The sequence below is a fragment of the Brachyistius frenatus genome, unplaced genomic scaffold (genome assembly GCF_029030835.1).
Source record: "Brachyistius frenatus isolate BFR_SWC_R1_liver_20210118 unplaced genomic scaffold, ASM2903083v1 Contig_132, whole genome shotgun sequence".
Taxonomy (NCBI): domain Eukaryota; kingdom Metazoa; phylum Chordata; class Actinopteri; family Embiotocidae; genus Brachyistius; species Brachyistius frenatus.
The window spans coordinates 52972-77604 of record NW_027210731.1 but is presented as its reverse complement, the minus strand read 5'-3'; the positions used below and the strand labels follow the sequence as shown (position 1 = coordinate 77604).

Here is a 24633-nt window from a genome sequence, read left to right as displayed (position 1 = left end):
AGAGAGAGCAGGAGTAGAGAGACAGGGAGGATGAAGATGAGGAGGAACAGAGAGAGCAGGAGTAGCGAGACAGGGAGGATGAGGAGGGACAGAGAGAGCAGGAGAGTAGTCAGAGCCATAAACATTAACAGTCACTTATGAGCCACAATGACGCAGATTACTTTAATCAATGTACAGGTGTGTACACTGAGTCATTTTTCATGGCCCTTCAAATGTAGAAAAACCTTCTTCTTTTATTCTCCTGTGATCACCACAGTCAGTAAAGAGTGACTGATGCATTTATTACTCAGCTTTGCAGTAGGTTTGGGGTATAGTCAAGTTGGTACGCATATTTTAGTGGGCACAAGAATGAACCTGCATTTTGATCTTTTATGCAAGACATTTTTTTTATCTTTTTATATGTTCATTTATTGCTAAACTTAACAATAAAACCAAAGCATTTCAGTTGAACATAATTGTATTTTCTTTTTGCCATTTCAAAACTGCTGAAAATGGCAAATTACTGCTGCTGTTATCATCAAATAATCTAAATGAGGTGTCGTGCATGACAACCGATAAGAAATTTGTTTCCTTGTTTAACTTCCTCTTCACTATTCCACTAAGCATGATCACACTTTAATATAAGTTCCTTTTAATCCTGACTAAGGCTTTTTATTCAGTAACCAGACTGGAATCATCTCTTAACCAGAAGTTATGTCTGTACGTAAAATGTATTTTAATCAACACAGTGTTGTAACAGCTCTCAGATGTCCCAGCAGTCACAGTTTTATCCAAATGAAAAACAATTTGACAAGAATATTTCATTTCTTTGACTTTCACTAATGCTGACATGCAAAGTTTATGTACTGGGTGACCATCTTCTCCATGCCTATACAGGTGTCTCGGTGTTCATCCTGTTGACACTCTGCGATTGTTGGCCAGTACTCAATCCAGGTGGTCTCACCGAGCACATACTGATACCTGACGGGAGCAAAGTAAAAAAAAATACATTTAACTCTTGAATCTATACACTGAATTTACGTCAGGCTGAAAAATAACAACAGCAAGACATAAGAATCAGATAAATGTACTTGATGTATAATAACAGATAACAGTGAAAAAGTAGAAATGTTTCAATGCTCATGCACACTCATACAAAACCAGATACTTACGATTGGTTTTGCTCATCTCTGTGAATATCTCTGGATGAGCCCATGACAAGGTAGGTTTTGTCCTCTACCAGACCTAAAGTATGCCTGCAATGCTGATAACCGAGGAACATACGCAGATTACCAAGCGGACCGACATCAATACTTCCTGTAATTAAGAAATCGGAGAAGAGAGAGAGGGATTAAGTACATAGCTTAAGGTGCAATTTAACACATTCCTGCTGGATTCTCACAAGGTCATGAGAGTAAAGACTGAAAAAAAGGAGTAAGAGCTTGCCTACCTATGTCCAAGAGACTAAATCCACCTATCAACACCTATAAAGCTCACTAATGATCCATTACATGTTTTTCTTTAACCTGTCCTGTTTTAACTGGTGGTTATGTACGACACTATTTCCTGGTTCAGCCCATGAACTTCCTGGTGTCTCTGAAGGCTGCTATCGGTAACTTTTATGTAGCATACAGACAACCGAGTGGTCCCAAAATGTCAATTTCTTCCCTAAAATGGTCGGGATGTTTTGTGTCTACACTAAAGATAAAAAATAAGAAGCCAAAAACTAAATTGCTAAGCTACCTTTATGGCGCTTTATAAACAGATAGTGTTGAAGTTGTAAAGGTGAGTACCCACCTTCCTTGATGATTTCCACGACCCGCATCATGTAGTTGTCTGAAGACAAACTGTCTATAATCTTTTCCAGTCTTACTTTGTAAACTGTGGACAGACGAGGTGTAGATTTGAGCTCCCAATCTCTTAAACACACTCACAAACACATCAAATTTTTTGGATAAAAATATAATTCAGCCCATTTTAATTACTTACCAAACTCGATTTTGCTCGTCTCTGTACTCTCACAAACCTTTTCTGTTCGCTGATCATCGTCGATCTGACCCTTCTTCTGCATACTGCAGTTCTCTGGAAATACACAATGGGCACAGGGTGAATGCACAGCTGATGTGTGTAGGTGTGTGAATGCAGCTACTGTATATATCAAAGTCTCAATCCAACAAGTGTGTTGGTCGGTTATTCCCGCTGCTCTGATCCTAGGCAGCAACACAACATCAGCGCTTATGCTTCTTCTCAGCAGATTGCACTCACATGGATGCTGTTATAGACCATAATCTTCCTCAGTAATATTTAAACAGTGTTTTGAAGCACATATCAATCTGCAGTAGATGAAAAGTTGCGTAGCCAATGGAAAAAGACCACACTTACCATGTACATGAAAGGTGATTTTGAAGAGGTCTGTGTGTCTTACTAGTGTCAAAAATTGCTCCGTCGCCTAATTAGGGTTGGGTTACCAAACTTCAATACTTTTATGGCATCATCCGAATTATTTTGATACTATCCCGTCACAAAGAAAATGCCTTGTGCCTCAGTACTTCACTGCGATACCGAGGCTAGCCACCTTACTACCACGTTTTCTGTCTGAAAGCTTTTGCTAAATTTACACAGGAGCAATTCTCATCAGCGTCAGCGAGCCAATACAGCAAGTTATCATGCATACAATCATCTACCTAGTGATAGCTTGCATGTGAGGCATTTAGGGTACACTGGTAAGTTGTAGCTACAGAAAATAACTTGGGCTACCCTCTCCCCCCTCTGAACTGCAAGAAAACGAAAGATTTGTATCGTATAGAAAATACATTTTTCTTAAACTGGATTTTATATAATTGGTAATAAAAGTAGCTTTCAGAAACCGCTAGCAAAGCCAAGGTATCTTATGAACACCACTGAGCCTGTGCCCTTCCGCCCACCTCAGCGCAAACAGGCTCATGCAGGAAAACGAAGGTTTATTCTTTCTCCTAACCTCAACGTGGAATACAATATATTACAAAACTGAATGGATTAAGTTGATCGACGATGCAGGATGACCAATGACTAATGCTTTACCTTCCAGCCTACGTCATCAGACATAATGTTGTTTACCTTCAGCACATGTGCACTCCTCCTTTCCCTTTACGCAGAGACGCAGTAGTTGTCCAGCTCTCCTCTTTGGATGGTAGAATTTCACGCAAGGTGTTTCTGCAATGGCAAAGAGAGGTATTTAAAATATTTTGTGCTAAAAATATAAAATGCACGAATGTCTGTTTATCTACTCTGACATCCAAGTCTAAGTTTTGAACCTAAGTGAGGCAGCATATTGTTTTCCGACACTCACGGTCATAGTATTCATAGACAGACACAGCCGCTGGTTGTAAGACGCCCACTTTCATCTGGTTATGGATCCTAAAAGTGATCTCCTCTGGTCGCATGTGAGAAACCTGTGGAGAGATGTTTATCGAACGTGAGATAGACTTAAATAAAACACCAATGCAGCCAGAAGAGGGGATGGGAAGAAAAAACGGGTGTCCCACCTTGTCCAGGTAGATGATGAGCGAGCCTTTTTCCGACAGGACGGTGTTCATCTCATATTTTGCGATGGTGCGGGCACGCCCTCTAGACAGCTACACAAACAAAATCACACATCCTCAAGACAACTTCGTAACCACAAACACATCTGGTTTCTCTTCACCATGACCATGTACACTGATGGTTGAACTCTACTGAATGTGAGAATCTGTAGAAGGTCTTACTAAGTCCAGATCATTTGTGTTAGCAGTGAAGCCGGTCAGCAAGCCGATATCCAAGATTGACATGGTTGCATCACGGTCCAAGTTCTTATACCTGTACACAGAATGGATGAAAATAACAGCATGAAGAAGATAGAGAGATCCTTTTTGGTCCTTAAAGAGTTTTGATCTTAACAAATACTTATTCTAAATTGGCAGCTGTGGAGTGTAAAGTACTTACAAAACCTTTATTGTCAGCTTGTATATGTCTCCATCGTCACTTATTTTCTCTGCAGAAACAAAGCATTAGTTGTGCATGAGATTATTTGTTTTTCTCATAAAAGCTAAATAGATGACACAAATATAGGCAGAGGAAATGACAACAAATAAACAAAAAGAGAGAGACAGAGGACCTCAACGTTACCTGGGAGGAGCTCCACTGACACGTTAAACTTGTCACAGTCACTCTCCGTTTCTTTCGGCAGAGCATAATACAATGACACCATCTGTCACATAGATAAAAGTATTTTTTTCACATTGCGCTGTGATAAACAAATACGCAAACCACTTGATCATGTTGTGGGTATTGGGATACAAATTTTTAAAAAAGGCCTTCGGCTTAAAAGAAAACTAAGTACTTACCGTCACCGTTGCTTCTCCTGATCCCGTGGCACTCACCTTCACATCCTGGTTTATTTCATTAATCTGTTGGGATTCAAATTTGTGCACAAACACACATACACTGGGATTAGGACAAAATACAAAAATCCATGTTTTGTCATGTGAGTGAATGAGAGAGTATGCCCTCACTTTAGATGTTCTCGTGGCATATTGGTTGTTGTTGTTGAAGTTGTACTTTTCAGGCCTTGACCGGCCCGAGAACAAGATGTCCACATTCAGATCATAGTTGGGTTCTTTCGCATTGGCCCAGTACTCTGCTATAGCCTGATACACTATTATAGTAGCCTGGAAAGAGAAAAATGAGGAAGAGAAAGCAAGACAAATGTTGTAAGTCCAGATGCACCTTAAGCAGCCGAAAGGTCGAGATGGAAAGAACGTTTTGTGTTACCTGAGTTGATCCATAGCCTCCGCCAACCTTCGCTTGTTTTCTGAACCATCTCACAATAGGTTTGGCATCTTCAAAGGCCTTTATTAACAGAAGGCAAGAAACGGGTTAAAACCTGTGTGGCTGATTGTGCACTGGAGCTTTAAAATAACTTAAATAACTAAAAAATAGAGAGAAGTCCTGGTTCTTTTATGGTTTCACTTGAAATTAAAACTTGCCGGTTTTTGAAAACTTACCTTAAGGTTTGTGAATCAGTTTTTCTTTTTCTGGCACAATTAATGTGTAATGAAATGTTTTACCGATTGCAGACTCTGGCTTCAATTTCTCAATGTTTGCTAGCATTGCTACAACTGTTCGTATCGCTGCATGTAGCTTTACCACTGCCGCAATTGTTGGGACTACATATCGAAACAAACGCTTGACTTCATCGCATTTAGCCACCCACCCTGGTTGCTTATTGGAAACCATTGTTCGGGTTAAGGTTTGCACAGCCCTTTTGGAGGGCGGACCAATCGGCAACCAGTGTTGGTGGTTTAATGCAATGACATTGAAGTCAACCGTTTCTTTTCTAAGTGTAGTCGCAGCAGTGGTAGAGTTTTGGCCGTGTTCAGGACATACGGTGGTCAACGCCAACTGGTTAAGAGCTGCTCCAACAGTTCAAAAATATCCCGACGTCCTCACCCAATAGGATGCAATGACCGGAAACGTTTCCTTATTGAGCGTGACCGGACCATGAGATATATGACAAATTTCGAGACAGCTGTGAGCAATAGGCGGGAAAGAGCCCGATTGTGAGACTAAGAGTTGGCCTGATACAAGAAAGCCATCACAAAAAACATCATGTCGGCTCTCATTTTCATCAAATCGATGGTTCATGGTTTTGCAGTTGCCGGCTGTTCAAATCAGTAACACACAATTATAACATGACACTAACAAATCAAAATTTTGAAAAAAAAAAATGTCCTCTTCTGGAGTTTGATTTCCACTCCGTAACGAAGTATATGGTAACGGAGGTGCCTTGAAGTGTTCTGGAAAATGGTCAGTAGTATCTAAAACTGTAAAAAACATTTCACTGACTTATGTTTCCAAACCCTCGACCCTTTTAGTGAGCTAGCATGGATGATGACTCTCTGCTTGTGAAGCACACATATGTTCATAGGTTCTTACCTCGGCTTTGACCAGAGCTAGAAGAGCGTAAGCTGTGGCCTCCAGTGCGTAAGTACGGCCCTTAGGTACAGGCCAGTGGGATTTATCTGGAACACACAAATACCTTTTTATTACTAAGCTCTATCTCGAACAAGTTGAATTCAGAAGTAATTCCCCAATCAGGTATTTAATCTTGTAAAAGAAACTAAATGAAAGAGAGAACTTCAACAAATCTTTCTATCCTTGAAAGGTCATTCACAAATGATACAAACAGAAAGACAAAACAGACACTAATAAGAGTAAAATATCAGATGTTTGGTTTTTAACATCAACAAGTCTTTCAGGTAAAGATACCATGACGTAACAAGAATTGCGAAACACTTTACATGTCAGCGTCGACAACCTTCGTAAGCGAGATGCTATTTCTAAATTATGTCAGACATATCTTTAGCATTTTGGTGCTGACGTTTCTTGTTTCCCACGTTCCCTGAGCTAAAATGACCAAACCAACATGTCTGTCTGGTCCTGGAAAACCTTTATATTGCAATTATCGGTAAATGTGTAATATTATATGCTGAGAATATTTGTGTTTGAAGGAACCTGGGGAAGAAAAATTGTTGAGGATATTCTTCTGCAGTTTGTTTTCATTGGCCAGAGCGTATGATGTCATAGCAACGGCGTAAGGGTTGGTGAGGGTGGGCAGGCGCTTCTCCAGGTAGGACACCGCTTTGTCTATACTGCCTGGCAGACTCTGGATGGGAAAATAAAGAAATTAAAGAAGGAAGAAAATAGAATGATGATTGATCAGCAAACCTGACACTCACCATGAGCTATCAGTGCGAACATAAAAATCTGTGCTTGTTCAGGAGGTTTGTAGCATTTATTCGTCTTTGTCTTATGAGCCAAACTGAGCCTGCTTATTTACAGTTAATATTGGGGTTTGGGGTAGAGATGTTATTCTCAAAAACGGACGACTCGACCTTCCAAAACAGAGTAAACACACCAACACTCGTGTCACCACAACAAACGAGGCTTTGTAATGTCACACTCGTATCAGAGAGGTGTTTATAGCCTCATCACTCAATCCCTGTTGGAGGAACCAACATGCTGGTCTTTGGTAGTTCTTCCAGCAGGTATGTTACTGCCAATCAAGTTATTGATGTACAGGCCAAATTATTCATTTTCATCAAATACTAATAAATGAAAGCAGTGAAACCGTTTAAATGTGGTTTCGTGGGATTTAATTCTTGCATGCAGATACAATACCAAAGATTGCCAGTCAAATGCTTCCATTTGAATATTTCAGACACTTGGAAACAATAATGTCAGCACAAGTGAACTTTTCCCAACGCCTCCACACAATTGTTAGCACGGCCCTTTGACAGACTTTCTATCTACAACAGTAATCAAGTGTTTCTTTTAAGGTTACGTTCGAAAAAGCCTTTTATTTGGTTACTTTATCAGATGTGTCCTGATGTTTGTGGTGGGAGCCTTTACACTCCCCCAGCAAACATGCCTTAAGGCAGTGTTTCATTCGTGATTACATCAGTTAGTTCTTGCTCTGAAAGCTCTGAAAAACAGTTGAAATAAATCTGATTTTACATATTTCCTTATTTAGAATGTAAAGACTAACCAGCTCTACATTGCAATACGATAAGTAAATAAATAAATAAAAGAGGCGAGGAGAAAACAGTGCATGCAGGGAGATACTCACATTAACAGTGGGGGCACATGTTGAGCGTGCCTCCTGCAGGGCAATCAGGCAGAAGGCCGTCATGGAGGCGTCTGAATCTGTGCCTCGCACATCCCCCTGCACATGAATACGCAAACATGTCAGCATTCATCATTGTTGTCAACAGAAGAATCATCTTTATATTTGAGAGGATTGTCATTGGCATGCAATTGCTTTCATCTTGATTCGTTATTTTTGTGGAGTACTGGTGTCAACGAAATCAGTGCACGCACAATCATCTCTCCGTGGATTATTCTTCCAAATTCTTTAAACAAGCCGTCGGGTTGCTGCGTGTTGAGAATGAGATACTTGATGGCGTCACAGATAATGTGGCTTTGCACTGCCACCAAATTACGGGACATGGAAAACACCTTGGCAACGTAGGCCGTCAGCCTTACAGAGGAGAGGAGAGGGTACAATAGTTTAGTTTCATTTATTTACACATAAAACACATCCATACACAGAAGGTAAAGTAGGATGTGCAAAACATTTAGTATGAACTAATGGATGTTTGGGTGCCTCACCAGGTGCTACTTTGGTGGCCTAACCACACTGCAAAAGAGCCATCCTCTTTACGGTAAGCCAACTGATTTGCGTAGCCTGGACAAAACAAAAAAACAGAAGTGTTTTACTGACTGAGGCTCAGCTGATCCATTGGAAGACATTTTGAGGAGGCCTTTAAACTGAGCTCCATGTTAAAATGTCCTTTTTTTTTTGTAATGTCTTTGAAATGATTCAGATCTGCTATCTGTTCTTACAAAGGCATCTGTTTTAGCTTACCTTTTTCTATGTGTTTTATGGCTTCGTCACGTCTCTGGAATCCCACAGTATCCCACTGGTGGGTTTTGTCCAAATACGTGGCAGCAATGACAGGCAGGGTCATGTGGATCATGTTCTGCTCTCCACAGCCTCCAGGCTGGCGAATCAGACTGCCCATAGAGTTCCCACTAACAGCTTCCTCCACCAGTGTAGATACTTGTTCTCTCCCTGCATGCGCACACATAGACACAAACCAAAATGTTATTCATTTACAGGACGGAACAAACGAAGATGCAAAGGTCCGCAGGGAAAACAAAAACAATTTAATCCAAATAGAGCTCATTGTACAGGCACAGTATTACATAACTGACCCGAATAAAACAATATCTCTCACCTGTCACGGATATATGTGTGCTTGTAGGTGCGCTTGGAACCAAACCGTTCCTGGGAATTCCACTGTTGATGATTTCTTCTTGTTTACCACCTTAAGGGAGAAACCGTTTTAAAGTAGGGGGATCAGTATGTAAGTGATAAAAACAATATTACTAACAAGCGATAATGTAGCTAGTTAATGTGTAAACCTACCTATGCCTTTCACAGTGGGATTTATAATTATTGTCTGAGGAGATTTAATCAGTACGCCTCTAGGCTGGAAAAACAAAAGTGAAGATAAACATTCGAAATCACAAGTAGGACTGTCACATACATGAAATTTTACTTGACGTTTAACTCTCAAATGAATAATTGGTGTTAACAATTTAATTGTCTTTTTTCTCTCAATTCTATGCCACTATTGAAGTTTCACCTAATCATAGTTGAATATTACACCGTATGACTAAGAAGGGTAATTTATTGGCATCGAACATTGGACCATGTACTTGTAAATAAAAACTGCATTTCTGTTTCCAGAACCATGATCATTTCCTTGAACGTCGCAGTCATCTCTTTGCCTTAACCTCGAGAAACATGGTAACCATAAAACGGATTTGACTGAGCAGTCATGGAAGGCAGGGGTAAATGAAATCGTCCTGCCCATAGTGGCTTCACATCAGAAAGCGTTTCTGCATGTCGTTTTACATAAACAACATAATAAAGCAAACAGAGTCCGTCTCTCTTACCACCACCCGCAGCATCTTCCTGATTCCATCGCTGGTTGAAGAGTCCTTTACAGCTGCTTTGACCTCAATGTAGCGTGATCCCTCCTTCATTGGAATAATGATGAAGGGTACAGACCGTGTTGTGCGGGCCCCGACTTTGACTTTCTGACGATACCGTCCAAGTTTGGAGGCTGTACTGCACACATGCTCCTCCCCAATCAGCTCCACACGCACCTTGAAAACCACAAAGATGGAGGAATTGACCGAGACACTTGTGGTTCATCCAATAGAGAATATGAAGATCCCAGAAAGATGATCAGATGCTCAGGAAATATCTTGACTATTATGAGCATTTACAGATATTTCCTTTCAAGTTTGGCAATTTCAGATACTCTGTCTTTAGAATAACAACATTATTCATCTCTTAGATAAGAATGTACAATTAATATTTAAAAAAGGATCGCAACCATCAGTTTTAGTTGATGATTATACAGCAATTCTAAGAATTTTTTGCCTCACATTCTGTTCCAGTCCAATGTTTACTGCAAATTTGGACTCACTTCGATAGTATCAGGGGTGTAGTTGTGGAGGATCGCCTTAATTTCTATCTGCTCCCCAGTGACAGCAGAGTACGGCAGCCTGAGATCAATGAAGAAGTCCTTCCGCACAATAACTTCCAACGATTCACCAACGCAGATTCCTTAAAGATGACAGACAGAAAAAAAACATGGGATGAGAATAAGAAAAAAAATTCAAAAAAAAAAAAACAAGGTGTAAAGGGCGGTAGAAGCACAACTAAAATACGAGTCCGATTTTTAGTTGATGAATCCTCACCGTGAGTCCTTGACAGACTAATGCCAGTGAACTGCCAGGTAGTGATTGAGTCTTGCAAAGGAAAGCTTTTCTGATATGACGTAGAATCACTGAAACACAGAAAAGTGTTACCTCTGAGAGTTGAGCGGCAGCTTTAGATGCCTGTGATTTAATGTATTAAAAGTATCAGTGTATTTTTATTTTTTTTGACAGCTCTCAGTTTACTCACCACTTAGATGTTTCTGGTGGGCAAGTGGGCAGTTGAATGTCTGTCCACAACCAACTTTCAGGGAAATTGGTGCGAGAAGCGATTTCATTGCTGTCTGTGTAGCTGTTGTCATCTACCTCACCTAAAGTGTCATCAAAAATGGTATCGATTTATATATTTCAGAACAACCAGTATGAGCACGGATAACCACCACCCATCCCTTGTTTCCGTCTCTTACTTCGAGCCAGTTGGAGGAGGTCCTCCTTTGTATCAGCTCGCGCGGCCTCCATCTGTTTGCAGCAGTACACAAAGGCCTCGACGCAGGCAGGACCGTCCACGATGTACTCACTGCGCCTCTCGCAGGAGTACGAAATGGGGGGGGTCTTCAAGCCATCCATACAGCACTCACGTTGTAATTTGTCTTCGTATTTACTTCCTGGAAAGAGAGAGGGTTGTGTAGGAAGGAATGAGGGGAGAAGTCATGTCGTACGGAAGTAGGAAAAATGCACCAAAAAAAAGTCTAAATGAAACTTTTTAAATAGAGCAATTTAGAAAACAGAAATTGTTCTTTAAGACAAAGCTATAAAGCTAAAATAGTTTCTGTCTTTCCACCTATAAATAACCTGGCAAAGGTAAAGCTTGTGATACTTGGAAAAAATGACCAAATAAGTGGTTACTGAGTAGTTCAGAGCTGCGATTCTTACCTAAGGTGGCTGTGACCTCCATTACAGTCGGGGCTCGTCTCCGCCTGCTGGGGACCTGGCATTTCAATTCTGGAAAGGCAACGCAGACTTGATCTTCACCAGAAAAACAGCAAGCTTGGATCTATACTTGAGTTTTGCATGACATAAACGGCAAGAAAATGATCTATAATTGCACCCCATATTTGTTGGACTGTGATCAGCTCGTACAGCTATCACCACGGTGGGCTGTTGTAATCAAATTGGAAATGCTTCAAAGTTGTGTTACTCTTAATACTAAAATATTAAAACATACATCATCTCACTGCCTCTTAGTGGCATGTGGCAGATAATCTTGTCTTTATATGCCTGGAATTTAAGATATGTCGTGCATTGATGGTTGCCTGCTCCAAAACAAAGTAAGACTTTGCAGCAGCGTTGAAAATTTTATTTAAACGAGTAACTGTCCAATTGACAGCAGGACAGTTGCGCTTGAATGTTGTCTTGGTGATGAATAAGAAAACCCCTGTATTTTAAAACCACTTTTCCCAATTATTGTCACTTCATGGGTCCAACATTGAAGCCTAAAGAAGAGCATGTTCTGGGAAAGATTTGCTCATTTGACAAAAGGTTGAAGCAGTTGCTTTACCTTTGGCCTGGCCGGCCTCACCTTGACCCAGGCGCCAATGGATGGGATTAGATTATTATAAGGAGGGAAAAGAACTGGATTAAATACGGTGCAATCAAAAAGTTCAGAGACTGTTCTGGTTGCGTACGAACGGAGTTGAGCACGGTAATGTGCATTAAGTAGAGGGAGGGAAGCTATAACTTTGGTGAGGAAGTATTCCAAGTTGTGTCGCCTGATTAACATCGGCTCCATGTGCATCATTGGGTGTTTCTGAACTTTTTGATTGACCCTCACAGTATGGCGCTTTGGGGTAGTTCAGGCCGGCTCGGAGTCTGTCACGGGTCCCTTCCCTGTCCAATCGTACAAAAGCTTCAGTCCGCCCTTCCCGATTGGTGCGCTTTAAATCCGTGCACCGTTCATGCACTCCGCCCACTCCACGCTCTACACATCACTCTTCAACAACAACAACTATGGAACCGCCGAAAATCTCTGTTTATTGTGTCCATTCATTCAAAGTTGTGAATTTCATTTAAAAGGTGTGAATATCAGGCTCTGCCAGAGGGGGGGGGTTTGTGATCTCAGAATTGGTCCGTGTCCTGCTTGCTCAGACCGTTCTAGAGCATCACTCGTGCAGAGTCCCCGCCAACAAAAAGTATGCACATCTTTAATAAATGGTTAAACTTGACGCAGTGTCCTGACTGAACTACAGTAAAGTGGCCTCACATTGTCTGTAAGGAGTTCCAGAAGAGTATCTTTGGTGGAGCGTTGGCTTGTTTGACAGGTGACAAAGCAAATTCATTTGTGTGTAGGGAGGCTGTGGGTCAGATGGTTGCCTACTCATCGTAAGGTTGGTGGTTCAATACCCACTTGCACCTTGGGCAAGACACTGAACTGTTTACTCAGAGAGTGACAGTTGGAGAAAGTCTAAGTGAAGAGTGAAGTGGTGTCACCTGTCCTGTATGGTGTCCCAGAAGCGGTGTTGGTCTCAAACAGCAGACCAGCATCGTAGAACACACTCATACTGTCCTTCCCTCCACCTGGTGTGCAGCCCGTGTCGTACTTCTCTACGATGTCCCAAATCTGAACAGGCCAGAAATACAAAGAGATGAGGCTGTGGGTTACAGTATGTCAGTCAAAACAGTCATATCTGTAAACTCATACAACAGCTCTGATCAACTTTAGTGTGCTTTAATCTGTACTTCAGGCATACTGAAAAGTGAACATATGTGCAATTTATTTAATGTAGCTTTTTTTTAAATATTCAAAGATTAAATTAATTGCCTTTTTCTGGGTGAGCCTGTGCTTGTTGTTGAGGACGTAGACTCCTTTGTCAACTGCCACCAGTCCCACTTTGGCTCCTGGATCTCCTTTGACTTTCAGACCAAACATCTTGCGAGGCTCATAAGACGGAGAAGGTCTCGTTGGTTCCAGCTTCAGCTAAATGTGAAGGGAAAAGATATGAATGAGACAAGCAGATTTATACTTGGGAATAAAGTTAAAAAAAGACAAATATTTCCTTGATATGATTAACATTTGTGCGTTATATGCATGTCCGAGATTCCCTTTGCTACATCACGTGTTGTGTCTCTCACCAAGCCCATGCAGGAGTCTTGCACATCCACCCACACTGAGTCTGATACCACTTCATTTTCATTTGTATGGTAGTAGGCTATGATACGGAAGGACGGCAGCATTTCTTTGGTGATGGGTTCACTCAGGGAAATCAGAACTTGGCCTCTTGTCCTGTAACGCCCCGATTTCACCAGCTGACCTCTGCTCAGGATCTGGGGACACAGATTTACACATCAGTACTTGAATATATACACTATATATCATAGTACAATAGTTGCATACGTGCACACACACGCGCTGGTACAAAACATCTCTCACCAGGTATGTGATGTCATGGTCGTTATTTGACTGCCTGTTTAAGTTGAGGTTCATTTTCAGGTTGTATCCTATTTTCAGCTGAGCTGTGTCCACACCTGCAGAAATAATGTGTCATGTTGGGCGCTAAAAAAATGTGCACACACATCCAACATCACCACCTTTTTTTGTTTTTTACTATCTGATGTTATTTCAGGATTCTCCTTACCTATGTGGATGTAATTGTTGTTTTTGGTGGTGTATGGGAGAGCTGTCATGGAGGCTGACGCCTGCCTCCCAAGTAAAATATCTGCATCATTGGTCTTTGCCTGTAATTAAAGTCACCCACATGTAAGCATACACAAATAATACATGAAAAGTATCAAGTGTATCTCATTCTGTCCTGTTGGAGCCAAGGGGCAGACAGATATCTTGGTCATGTGAAAAAAGTATATATGCATTAGTAACGTACTGTGCAGTACATGCGTGAGCAGCACAACCAAAACAATGAGCTAAATGAAGCTAAAAATATGCCTTAACCTTACAAACTGTAGAAGTGTATACTGATTCTGACAGACTGCTGACTCGGCATGTCTACAAACGTTCCCGCAAAATTCCGAATTACATTCAGTGACAGCTGAGTTACATTCATAGTATACTTACGGTGATTGTGAGAGTGTCCCAGTTTGCCACTGTATTGATGCTAAGCCTTGCCATGCCATTGGCTGCAGTGGAGTCGCGCACCTCATCAAGACTGACCACCCCTGGAACAATTGCTGCAGGACTGACTATCACTGGAACACCTTCTGCAGGACTGCCATCTGGATTCAAAACTTCAATCTGCCATTGAAGAAAAAAAAAAAAAATCTAATGAAACCACATCTAACTGTCTTATTAAAACACATCTTAAGGGTGATTCAATGCTATTAGGTTAGTTTTTCTGCATACAGCACTTGGTGTGAATTACAAATTCTTATTCTTGGACTAGTTTCATCATAATAAACATCTGTGTTTTGAAAGAGAGATCTTCGTGTGGTGAAATGTTTTCTGTAAAGTATTGGAAGTGGAAATGTAACCGTACTTTCACTGTCAAACTATAAATATGGATTTGTGCTTTACCGCAACATCAAACGACATTCCCGGTTTGAAATATTTGGGAGTTCTTTTGAAGTGGATGGTGTAGGGCGACGTGACAATCTGGATACCTCTCAATTCTGCCTCCACCATTTCACTACCTGCAGCATAATACAGGAAAAACAAAAACATGCAAACACAAAATGATTCCCTTCTTCTTCGATACAGAAAAACAGGTGCCTGCTCACTTCTGACATACATACAGTTATTATGTTTTTCTTTTCACCTCTGGTTTTGGTTTGGAAAGTTTGAGTCAGTATGATTCACGCGTGATCAAACATACTTAACGGGCACGAACACACAGATTCTCTTTCTTACCGCTCTCTGTCATCACACTGACGGCTACAAATATGGAGTCCCCCACAAGTTCGAGGATGTTCGGGACGGTCTCTGTGATGTGCTCCTTCTTCAGTGTGACCTGTCCAATTCCTCTATGAATCTAATGCAAAATGAAAAAGAAATGGATCTTAAATGGATACAGTAATACAGTCCACCAGCAGTAAGAGGTACTTATTTTCTCATGTCAGCATGGCTTAATCTTAACATCCCCCATCTTGACTATTTTTAAATAACATAAGTATAAATTTGTGCTCACCGGCAATCTCTGAAGAGAACTTTGAAAGCTTGTCTTTTTACCATCCTGGACAACACCAAATACCACAAAGGCTTTCCCATCCACCTCTTCACCAAACAGATACCTAAAACCCCAAAAGAAAGACATGTTTAAATCCAACGATGAAATAAAACAGGACAATTAAAAAATACGTAATGACAACAAATACTATATCATCTGAAACCCTCATTATTTTTTCTTACAATTAATCTACCAGTCAGACCTGGTCTCTAAATCCACAAAACCTCCACATACGTAGCTCTGATGTTGACGGTGAGCTGCTTGCTGTCCACGTAGAAGAAGGATTCCAAGGGTGTCAGTGTGACTTCAAAACTGGGAAGCACTACAAAATTAAGAAAAATGAAAATGTGTGTGTATGTCCTATCAGGTAAAAAAGTGAGTGAATGCTGTTCTGGTTTAAATAAAGTGCAGGTAATGGGGGGCTTACCATATTCTTTGATCTCAAAATCTGCAGTAAAGCTCTGCTGTAAGTTGGTCTGGAACTTCGCCACCACCTTCCACATTCCAAGACTACACACACACACACACACACACACACACACACACACACACACACACACACACACACACACACACACACACACACACAGGAACACACATTTCAATAATCAACACAAATCTGTAAATATTCTTTAAATTTAGAGATGGAAGAATTCAGACTTCAGAGTAGTTATTTATATCTGACGTAAAAGATTGACTGTTTATACTCTGATAGCGAGTAGTGTCAACAGAAACACACAACTAAGAAAGGTTAAAGTTTTGAGGCTAGCAGGTACTCGTGGATTAGATAGATAGATAGATAGATAGATAGATAGATAGATAGATAGATAGATAGATAGATAGATAGATAGATAGATAGATAGATAGATAGATAGATAGATAGATAGATAGATAGATAGATAGATAGATAGATAGATAGATAGATAGATAGATAGATAGATAGATAGATAGATAGATAGATAATAGGGTATCCTATAATTTAGAAATATCCTTGTAAAACTCAGAGGAAACAAACTTTAAGAAAACATCCGACATTTTCGGAAATAGTAAGGGATAGTACCAGACAAGCTTTGCAGTACAGTCCGTGCATTACAGTGCATTATATTGTTCTATAACGTGACTACATAAGAACAAGTGGCACAGCATATAGAATCAAATGAAACCTATTGTGAATTGACACAGAGTTCTACGGCTAACTTGGATTTCGTCTCCCTATTTTACACATCGGGAAATTGTTCCTGAGCTTCAGAATTTCTGTTGTTTCTGTCACTAGGCAACATCACAGCTAAACAGGAAGGGGTTCGTAACGCTCGGCAAGAAGTTTTATAATCACGACAAGTTTTAAAACCAAGAAAGTTTCAATGATTGCTATCAGTCTCAAGGACACAGAGTTGATAAGCATTCTGCTACACCTCTGTGTCCAGTGGAAATGAGATTACATAGCACTTTTTCTCTCACATCCACAGATTTAAGGCTGCATTACCAAACGGGCAAAATGGGCAAACACCCAGGGGACCCCAGAGACCCTGGAGATATTTTTGGTTTCGTAGCCATCCAAATTAATGGCAAATTAATTACTTGTATATGAATGCCAGACTTCAAATTACCTAAGATTAATTATATAGTTAAAAGAAATTACAAATGTATTTTATACTTGTAAATACACTTAATGTTTTTAGGATATCATTGTTTTAAAGTACATTTTGTTACCCATGTTAAAATGTAAATTCAAATAAAAATGTAAGTAAAACAAAATACTCACCTAGCAATATTAGGGAGTTGGTAATCTCCAGAGTGCATGCCTGATTTCAGAGAGACTGGATCAACTTGTAAAATAATGCCTTCAGGGGTCTGAAAATAAATAATATTCGCCAGGCATTAACCACAACCTTTTCATTTCTTTAAGCTTTTTTTTTTTCTGTTTTTCTGAAGCAGCTGCAAGTGTGCAACTTAACCACTAGAAGGGCACATCTATTTTTATCGTGAGTGCAAAGACAGATGCTAACAACACACAATTTGCGAGGAAAAGAGCTTATGTTTAGCATTTCTGATATCTACTCTTAAAGAGGCTCTGTCGTCCCAAGTATGTCTGATTATTTTCAATTCTGAGCTCATTAAAAAGTATCACAATACCACAATCTCAATGGCAATGGAAGCATCAGTATTGGTTTCAACATCCCTCTCGACTGGCTGCATCTGGGGCGTCAATGCAAACATCCTGTAATGAACTGACAGAGAGAGAAAGAGTTACTTAAGTTTTGATTCAGTGCTATATAAATAAATAAATAATAATTAAATGTAATTTCACTGTAATTTAGCCTACATTGCAGTCATTTGTTTAAGAAAAAAAAAATGTCTGATGAAAACTTTGGGATTCTTTTATACCTCTAACACTTTATTGAAAATAATTAGATTAATTTCGAGGGCTCTAACCTTCTTTCATACTTAAATTAGAGCGGGAACAATTTTACACATTTTAGATCACTAGTCATTCAATTGACTGTTCAATTGATTTTTACCCTTTTTTATGTGTTTTCTGAGTTTCTTGCAAGGCTTCCAACTTTACAAATTAAATCCTAAACTGTTGTACATTTTCAACACCTGTAAAATACTGAATAAAAATGGTCTCATGTTTTATGAAATGCTCTGACAACCATCAGAAACAGATTCTGTGATAATTTTTTTAGGTAATACCTACCCTCAAGACATGTTAACAAGGGTAGGTGTTGGGTTTCTCAGCAGTGAGGTCACACTGAATCTCACCTTTGCTGCCTGGTGTGTAGAGAGTCTTGTCTGTCTGTATGAAGATGAACCCAGACTGAAAGGATACGAGGACAGTTTTCTCCAGCAGTCGGTCAGGGAACCGAGCTTGCAGGTAAACATACTGCTTCATGTTGGGATCCTTACTGAAGTCTCCAACGGGGATCTGAAACCAGTAATGAAGAGACAGGAGCGGTGTATGAAGACAGGAGGATATGAGGAGCCTTTTGAGATTCAAGATGTCTTGTATGAGGTCATGACAGAAGACCAATTACATAAGTATTTTATTTACCGTTAATTGTCCGAGTCCCTGGAACCTGTTTGTAGAGTTAAGGGGCACAGATACTGTTGCCAGCTTTTTGTTTCTGTTTGGATGGCTCATCACGTTGATTTCAACCTGTATGTCTCCTCCCGTGTAGTCTTGATACTCCACAAAGATATTTTCTGCTGTTGCCACTCTCAACAAGTTGGGGGCAGACATCACTTTCCTGCAGAGATGTAGTGAGAGATAGTAAAAACTGTAGTCACTGAGCAGAAAGAACCCTATTGTTACTGACTTATGGACAAATATATTTTTTTAAGCAAGCATTTTAGGCATTATAAAACACTCACATGCAATTAATAATGTGAGTTCTCCCTGTTTATGCATGATTTGTACATTTAGTTGCTTGTTTGTATTCAGGTTTTATGAGTAAATCTCTTAGAAAAGTTTGTGTAAAACATTTTTGCATGTGACCCCTTAAAATCATGCAAAACTGTGATTTTGAATTCATGAAAAAGATGACTAGATATGAAGCTAACACAAGGTAAGGGTAAATTAAGATGAACATTTTAGTTATTTCAACACGCAACTGAAGCCTTTTGGGGCTATGGAGAAAAGGATACAACAAAGAAAAACCGTCGTGGGGTTAGAATGTAAATTAATTTGGGATGAGGGTGGAAAAAAGTAACAAAGTGCAAAAAAAAAAATCAGTTTGGCCCGAGAACGTGTAGTTTTTACCGGCCGTCTGACTTCCGCCCCGACTGACACCTGTCCCTGTCCCACTTCACCAATCACAGCCCAGATTAGCTCACGCTGCTAGCTGTGCTAACCAGTAAATGATAATCCTTCTTGCATATTTCACTTTAGGGCTTCACTATAACCTTCAAACATGATGAGCTCTAACATGAAAAGGTAGCAATGCACGTTATTGTTGAGTACTAAAATAAAACTCTTAATTTATGGGACCAGCACAATTCACGTGAACTCGTTGACACCAAGGTAACCGTCACCTAAGGCAACGAGTTTGCAGGTGAGGGATAACATTTAGGAACCTTTGGGAGTCCTGACTCTGAGGTGATAACCACTGTTTTAGGATTTTTGTTGTTGTTGTTTTTGTTAAATTTGCAGTTCACCCACATTTTAAAATAATCACCTATATACTGTAGGTTACTTAAATATAGCCTACATATTTGCAAAGATGAGGGTCATAGGCTGCTGTTTGGACTTTATACGCAATAGGTGTCAGGAGTTCAGTTTTGTCCTCCGTTTTGCCCCCGATCACCTCTCCTCCTGTGTCCCCTGTCTTTGTCTGTGGCCACGCCACTCACCTCCCGTGGCCACGCCCCCTCACCAGTCCCAGCAGATGCAGCCACTCACCCCTGATCACCACCTGCAGGTGTGCTGCATCTCCCTGATCACCTCCCCAGACTATATGTAACCTGCCCCTGCACAACTCTGGTTGTCGGTTCATTGTGTTTTTGTTAGCCACCCGTCCGTCTTCCGTCTGCTCCCCGTCAGCTCCCGGTCAGTCCTGTTCCCGTTCCCGTTCCTCCGGCCTCTGTGTCTCCTGCGGATATCCCGGTCAAAATCACTAGTCGGTGGAGTTGCCCTCCCGGCTAGGAGGATTGTTGACGCCGTCCCTTCCGCTGGTCTGCCGGCTGCCCTGTTACCCGTGTCCCCCTGGAGCTGTCGGTTGAGTTGCCCTCCCGACTGGACGTAAAGTGGACACGCTCGGTGCCACCCTTTTGGTTTGTAGTTTTTGTTTGTTTATTTTTTGGACAATAAAGACAGTATTTTTGGAACTGATACCTCGAGTCTGTGTGCTTGCATTTGGGTCCTGGAAAAATACTCCACCTCATAACAATAAGGTGATCTATTGATTATCTTGATTAAGAGCCAGGAATGGATCAATCGGACTTTTTATCCTGGCTCTGCATTCTGTTTACTTCGTGTGGTGTAATGCACCACTATGCAAACTCAGAACAAAACTGCTCTTCATAATGTAAGAAACGGGTAAAATGAAACTTACAGTAAAAACAGTATTCACAACATTCTGACACATCCCCTCCAGAAATGTTGAAAAATATCTTTGCTTTCATGAATAATTGTGCTTGATACAGTTTTCTATTTAAAAACAAATAATACCAAAAAACTGATCAGAAATTTTATAATAACTTAATATCTCTGCTTCCTTCCTCATAGAAAAGTTGTGATGCAAATCCACATCCTTTCTGCACAGTGAATGTTAAACATCCATGAGATGGAACATGAACTTAAACCCATTTTTGTGCTTTGTTTTCCACGAATCAATTCAAGACAGGTGCTTACGGCAGGTCTACTTACATAGGAGTTCCATAAGCTGGAGAAGTCATGAAGGCCAGACAGGCCAGAAGCAGAAGCGTCCTCCTCATCTTTCTACCTGATCCTGTTCTGCTGTCAATGTCTGCAGCACCCCTCTTTTATCCTCTAACCTCCCTCCTCTTGCACCACTTCTTCCCCGTCATACTGTCATGTTCCTCCTCCTCCCAAATTGTTTCTGCATACTTATGTTGACACAAACACATTTGCACATGATTTCCCAGCAGCAGTTGAGAAACTTGGTCCCAATGAATGTTATCTGAAAAAGGTCAACATTAGAAAATCAATAAGGATTTATGGGTTTCACTAACTTCAGAACTGACAGTCAATAGTTTACCAGCAGGATCACAGAAAAAAAGCTATTCTACTGTTATGAAGTTTTTAAATGACACATTTGTGCTGACTTTTCACAAATGTGAAATTTGGAAAACTTTTAGTCACTTATAATGTTTATTCTGCCCCTTTTGCATCAGTGTACTTACGCATAATCAAACAAACACACTGATAACTATGTGGTAAAAGTTGTTTGAAGTCATTTCTGGCAGAGCTTTTTGGAGTTTCAGCATACGGGAAATTTCTGTATTGACAATCTGATTCAGTTAGCTATTATTTTGTAGTCTTAGATTTAAATTTCTTTTATTTGGGCTGATTTTGATGGAATATGAGCCGAATTTTTAAACTTCGGTGTTACATTTTTTTTTCTAATAATACCATAAACAAAAAATAGCAAAATGGATATGCCTAAATAAACAAATTCATTTTCAGTTATTGTATTATTATTTATTCATTCAGTCGCTACATATAGCCATTTAACAGGGGGATATCTTTTTTCCCTGTTTAGAGTGCATATCTAACAGTAGAGTAAATCTACAATAAAAGTAAGTTCTAATAGTCTTTAATATGCTGAAATGTTTTACTTGGATTAAATTATGTCTTGTTTTCTTTTAACATCAGACCTAATTTTGCAGTCATGTGTCTTTGTTCTGTTTGCCATGACTCCTGCTATTTAACTAGGAAGAAAGTTTGTTTGATTAGTAATGGAGTGAAAGCTACATTGTCCTACACTGACAAACCACAGCCCTCTAGACTCGCACAAGGCCTTTTCTCTCTAATTATTAAACCTAACAGTGAATAATATCAATGTGATGGATGATTTCTGTTTGTCAAGGCATGTAACTAATAAATATGAAGAGTTCTGTGAGTTGTGTTAAAACAAAACAGAATACAGATAAAGAAAATATTAAAAATTTCGACTATTTAATGAAAAAGAACACAAAAAAATAGGGAAGAGATACGGAGCTGTTACTGATTGGCTCAGGCGGGGGGGGGGTGTCACGTGACAAGGCTCATTAGCATACAGAGAGGCAGGTGAGCGTGGGAGGAAATAGTTTCAGGTATGCTGCCAGCACGTCGACACCTGACTGCTGGATTGTGAGGATTGTCGGGTTCCTGGAGCGTCTTGCTCTGAACCAGGAGTCACCGAAGCGTCGGTCATCTCACCTGGATGTTCATTCACCGACAGGTAACTACCGCTGGATCAAATTTTAGCAAAGCAATGACCCCCTGGCCTGCGATTTCAACTCCGACGTAAGCGGTGCGTTCACATCAGCCTCCAGGTTTCTTTACCTTTGAGCGGTGTCAGCTGTCATTCCGCAGCAGCAGGTTCACCGGAGCGGGGGGGAAACTCCGGTCGGACAGGTGCAGCAGGATCTGTGGTATTTCCCTGTGTTCAGAGACGCATCCGCCTGAAGCAATATCAAACTTTGCAATGTTACTGCAATTAGTTTCCGTTGGATTTGACTGCGAGTCTGAGGTCAAGGTGAATGTAATTTCTTCGTGTGTGTGTGTGTGTGTGTGTGTGTGTGTGTGTGTGTGTGTGTGTGTGTGTGTGTGTGTGTGTGTGTGTGTGTGTGTGTCGGCCGGCCACATTACAACCCCCGACAGGTGAAGCATAAAGTATTTTGCCACAGCCCAGCAATAAATCCTCCCTTTATGAGGATCGGAATGTTCAGTTATTATTCAATCTGACAGATTAATTTGTTGGAGGAATAAAATATGATTTTTTTTTTCGGTGCATTTAACCTTTCACTTTTTAATGGCTGCAAAATATGATTATTTACATTATTCATTAATCTGCTGATTATTTTCTCCTTTACTCATTACATTGTTTTGTCTATAATATGTCACAAAATTGTGAAAAATTAGAATTTTCTTTGCCTCAAGGTTTAATTCAACTAATTAAAAATGAAATATAACATAAAAAGTAGGCCTGTAATACATCAAATTTGCTCTTATTGTAACTAGTAAAAGTGACTCAAAGGATTAATCAGTTTTTGTTTTCATTTCCTGTTAATAGATTACTTAACTAATCATTTAAGCTCCACTGCTTTTTGATCATGAATTCATCCGCTCACAAAATTCCTTCTCTTTCTGTTTGCACTGTATACTTTTAGTATCTCCAGATTGAAAGCGTTTTGTTAATAATACACCCTTAAAGAATGTAATGCAAGCCAATACAGCACCCCTCCTGTCAAATAACATATTTGTCTTTTTTTTTCCTCAGGTGCCTCAATATTATTTGTAACGACCTGATGTTGTTTTCGTTTAGATGCAAGAACACACCGCAGACCTCATTGATTCTTTATATTCCTCAGGGAGGTGAGCTCAGCATAAATACCCACATCCTTGTTTAGAAGTTTGCAAATAAAGAGACTTTGGTAACACTTTTTAAAAGTTGTAATTTCAGAAAAATTTCCAATTGAGTTTTGGGGGAAATAATTGTGTATACTGTCACCAATTATAGAAAAAAAATTAAATTTCTTCAATAGAAAAGCAGCATTCAAATTCATTAAAATATGAATTAAACAGTTCTTTATTATACATTTAATCTCCATATATGTTAAACTGTATGCATGCTTGTAGACAAACGTAACTGTACTGCCTCAAAGACTATTTTGGTACTTGGTATTTTCCTCATATTTATACCAAATTACGTGGTTCTTTCCAGGAAAACTATGGAAATTATCCGAAAGTTACCACAGACCTGTAAAAATACAACAATAAAATTACGTATCTTTTGACATTTTGATTGGTTTACCTAAAGTATTGAACCAAATGGTTGTCAGGCCTGACCTGTGTGTAATTTTCCTCCCCAGCTGTGTTGTCACCAAGGCGATGCAGATCTTAATCCCTCCCGCGGTGTCGGCGTTTGTCTCCACTGTGCTGTCGCTGCTCAGCCTGGTTCTGCTGCTGCTGCTGTGCGTCATCAGGAAGAAAAGAAGGATGGAGGGAACATACAGGCCCGGCGCGGAGGAGAGGAAACAGACCAACGCGTCGGGTCCTGAAAAACCTGGCCTGGCTCTACCGCTGCCCAAAGAAGAACGCCTCATATGATTAAAAAAAAAAAAAAAACTTCCCTCACGTATACTCTCACTCTCTCCCCACTTTTTGAAGCTGTGGATCAACAACTCATTTTCTGATGTTCCTGTGCTGCTGTCCTCTGGGATCATCCAAGTTTCTAACAATTTTCAGACACGATAAACACTGTTTGTGCAGCACCCCTTTTTTTTTTTTTTTTTTTTTAATACCCTGTGACAACAAACAGGCTGATCAGACAGTCGGATCAACTCTATCACCTGTTGCACAGCATGAGGAGAGAAAAACATGTCATCTGAGTGAGGAAGTTTCACTGTTGTTGTTCCCTGAATCAAACAACTTTATTCTGTGATGTGAGGAACATGAGCTGAAGTATATTTTGTATTTGTATGCAGGTAGTTTTGTTGCACTGTTTGT

General features: G+C 40.1%; 2 protein-coding genes across 2 annotated transcripts; one reads left to right on the top strand and one right to left on the bottom strand.

Moving 5' to 3' along the window:
- Window positions 1-691: 691 nt before the first annotated feature.
- On the bottom strand, window positions 692-20946 carry LOC138630339 (complement C3-like). The gene is made up of 43 exons (XM_069714599.1): window positions 20827-20946; window positions 18514-18709; window positions 18225-18387; window positions 17595-17689; window positions 17224-17312; window positions 15889-15971; window positions 15696-15783; window positions 15423-15525; window positions 15146-15266; window positions 14813-14928; window positions 14357-14533; window positions 13923-14022; window positions 13718-13812; window positions 13420-13611; window positions 13109-13264; window positions 12778-12907; window positions 11224-11292; window positions 10758-10955; window positions 10541-10661; window positions 10333-10421; window positions 10059-10198; window positions 9520-9732; window positions 8987-9050; window positions 8796-8885; window positions 8423-8629; window positions 8167-8242; window positions 7876-8035; window positions 7625-7720; window positions 6511-6661; window positions 5932-6017; window positions 4768-4845; window positions 4509-4664; window positions 4341-4403; window positions 4123-4204; window positions 3940-3988; window positions 3723-3813; window positions 3504-3593; window positions 3308-3410; window positions 3076-3171; window positions 1969-2061; window positions 1777-1860; window positions 1152-1296; window positions 692-960 (listed from the first exon to the last, which is right to left on the bottom strand). Exons 1-43 carry the CDS (start codon window positions 20892-20894, stop codon window positions 819-821), a joined length of 5004 nt encoding a protein of 1667 aa, XP_069570700.1. The 5' UTR covers window positions 20895-20946; the 3' UTR covers window positions 692-818.
- Window positions 20947-22248: 1302 nt separating this feature from the next.
- crb3b (crumbs homolog 3b) lies at window positions 22249-24612 on the top strand. Its single transcript, XM_069714551.1, has 3 exons — window positions 22249-22363; window positions 23450-23499; window positions 23997-24612. The coding sequence occupies exons 1-3, from the start codon at window positions 22346-22348 to the stop codon at window positions 24232-24234; spliced, it is 306 nt and encodes a 101-aa protein (XP_069570652.1). The 5' UTR covers window positions 22249-22345; the 3' UTR covers window positions 24235-24612.
- Window positions 24613-24633: the final 21 nt, after the last annotated feature.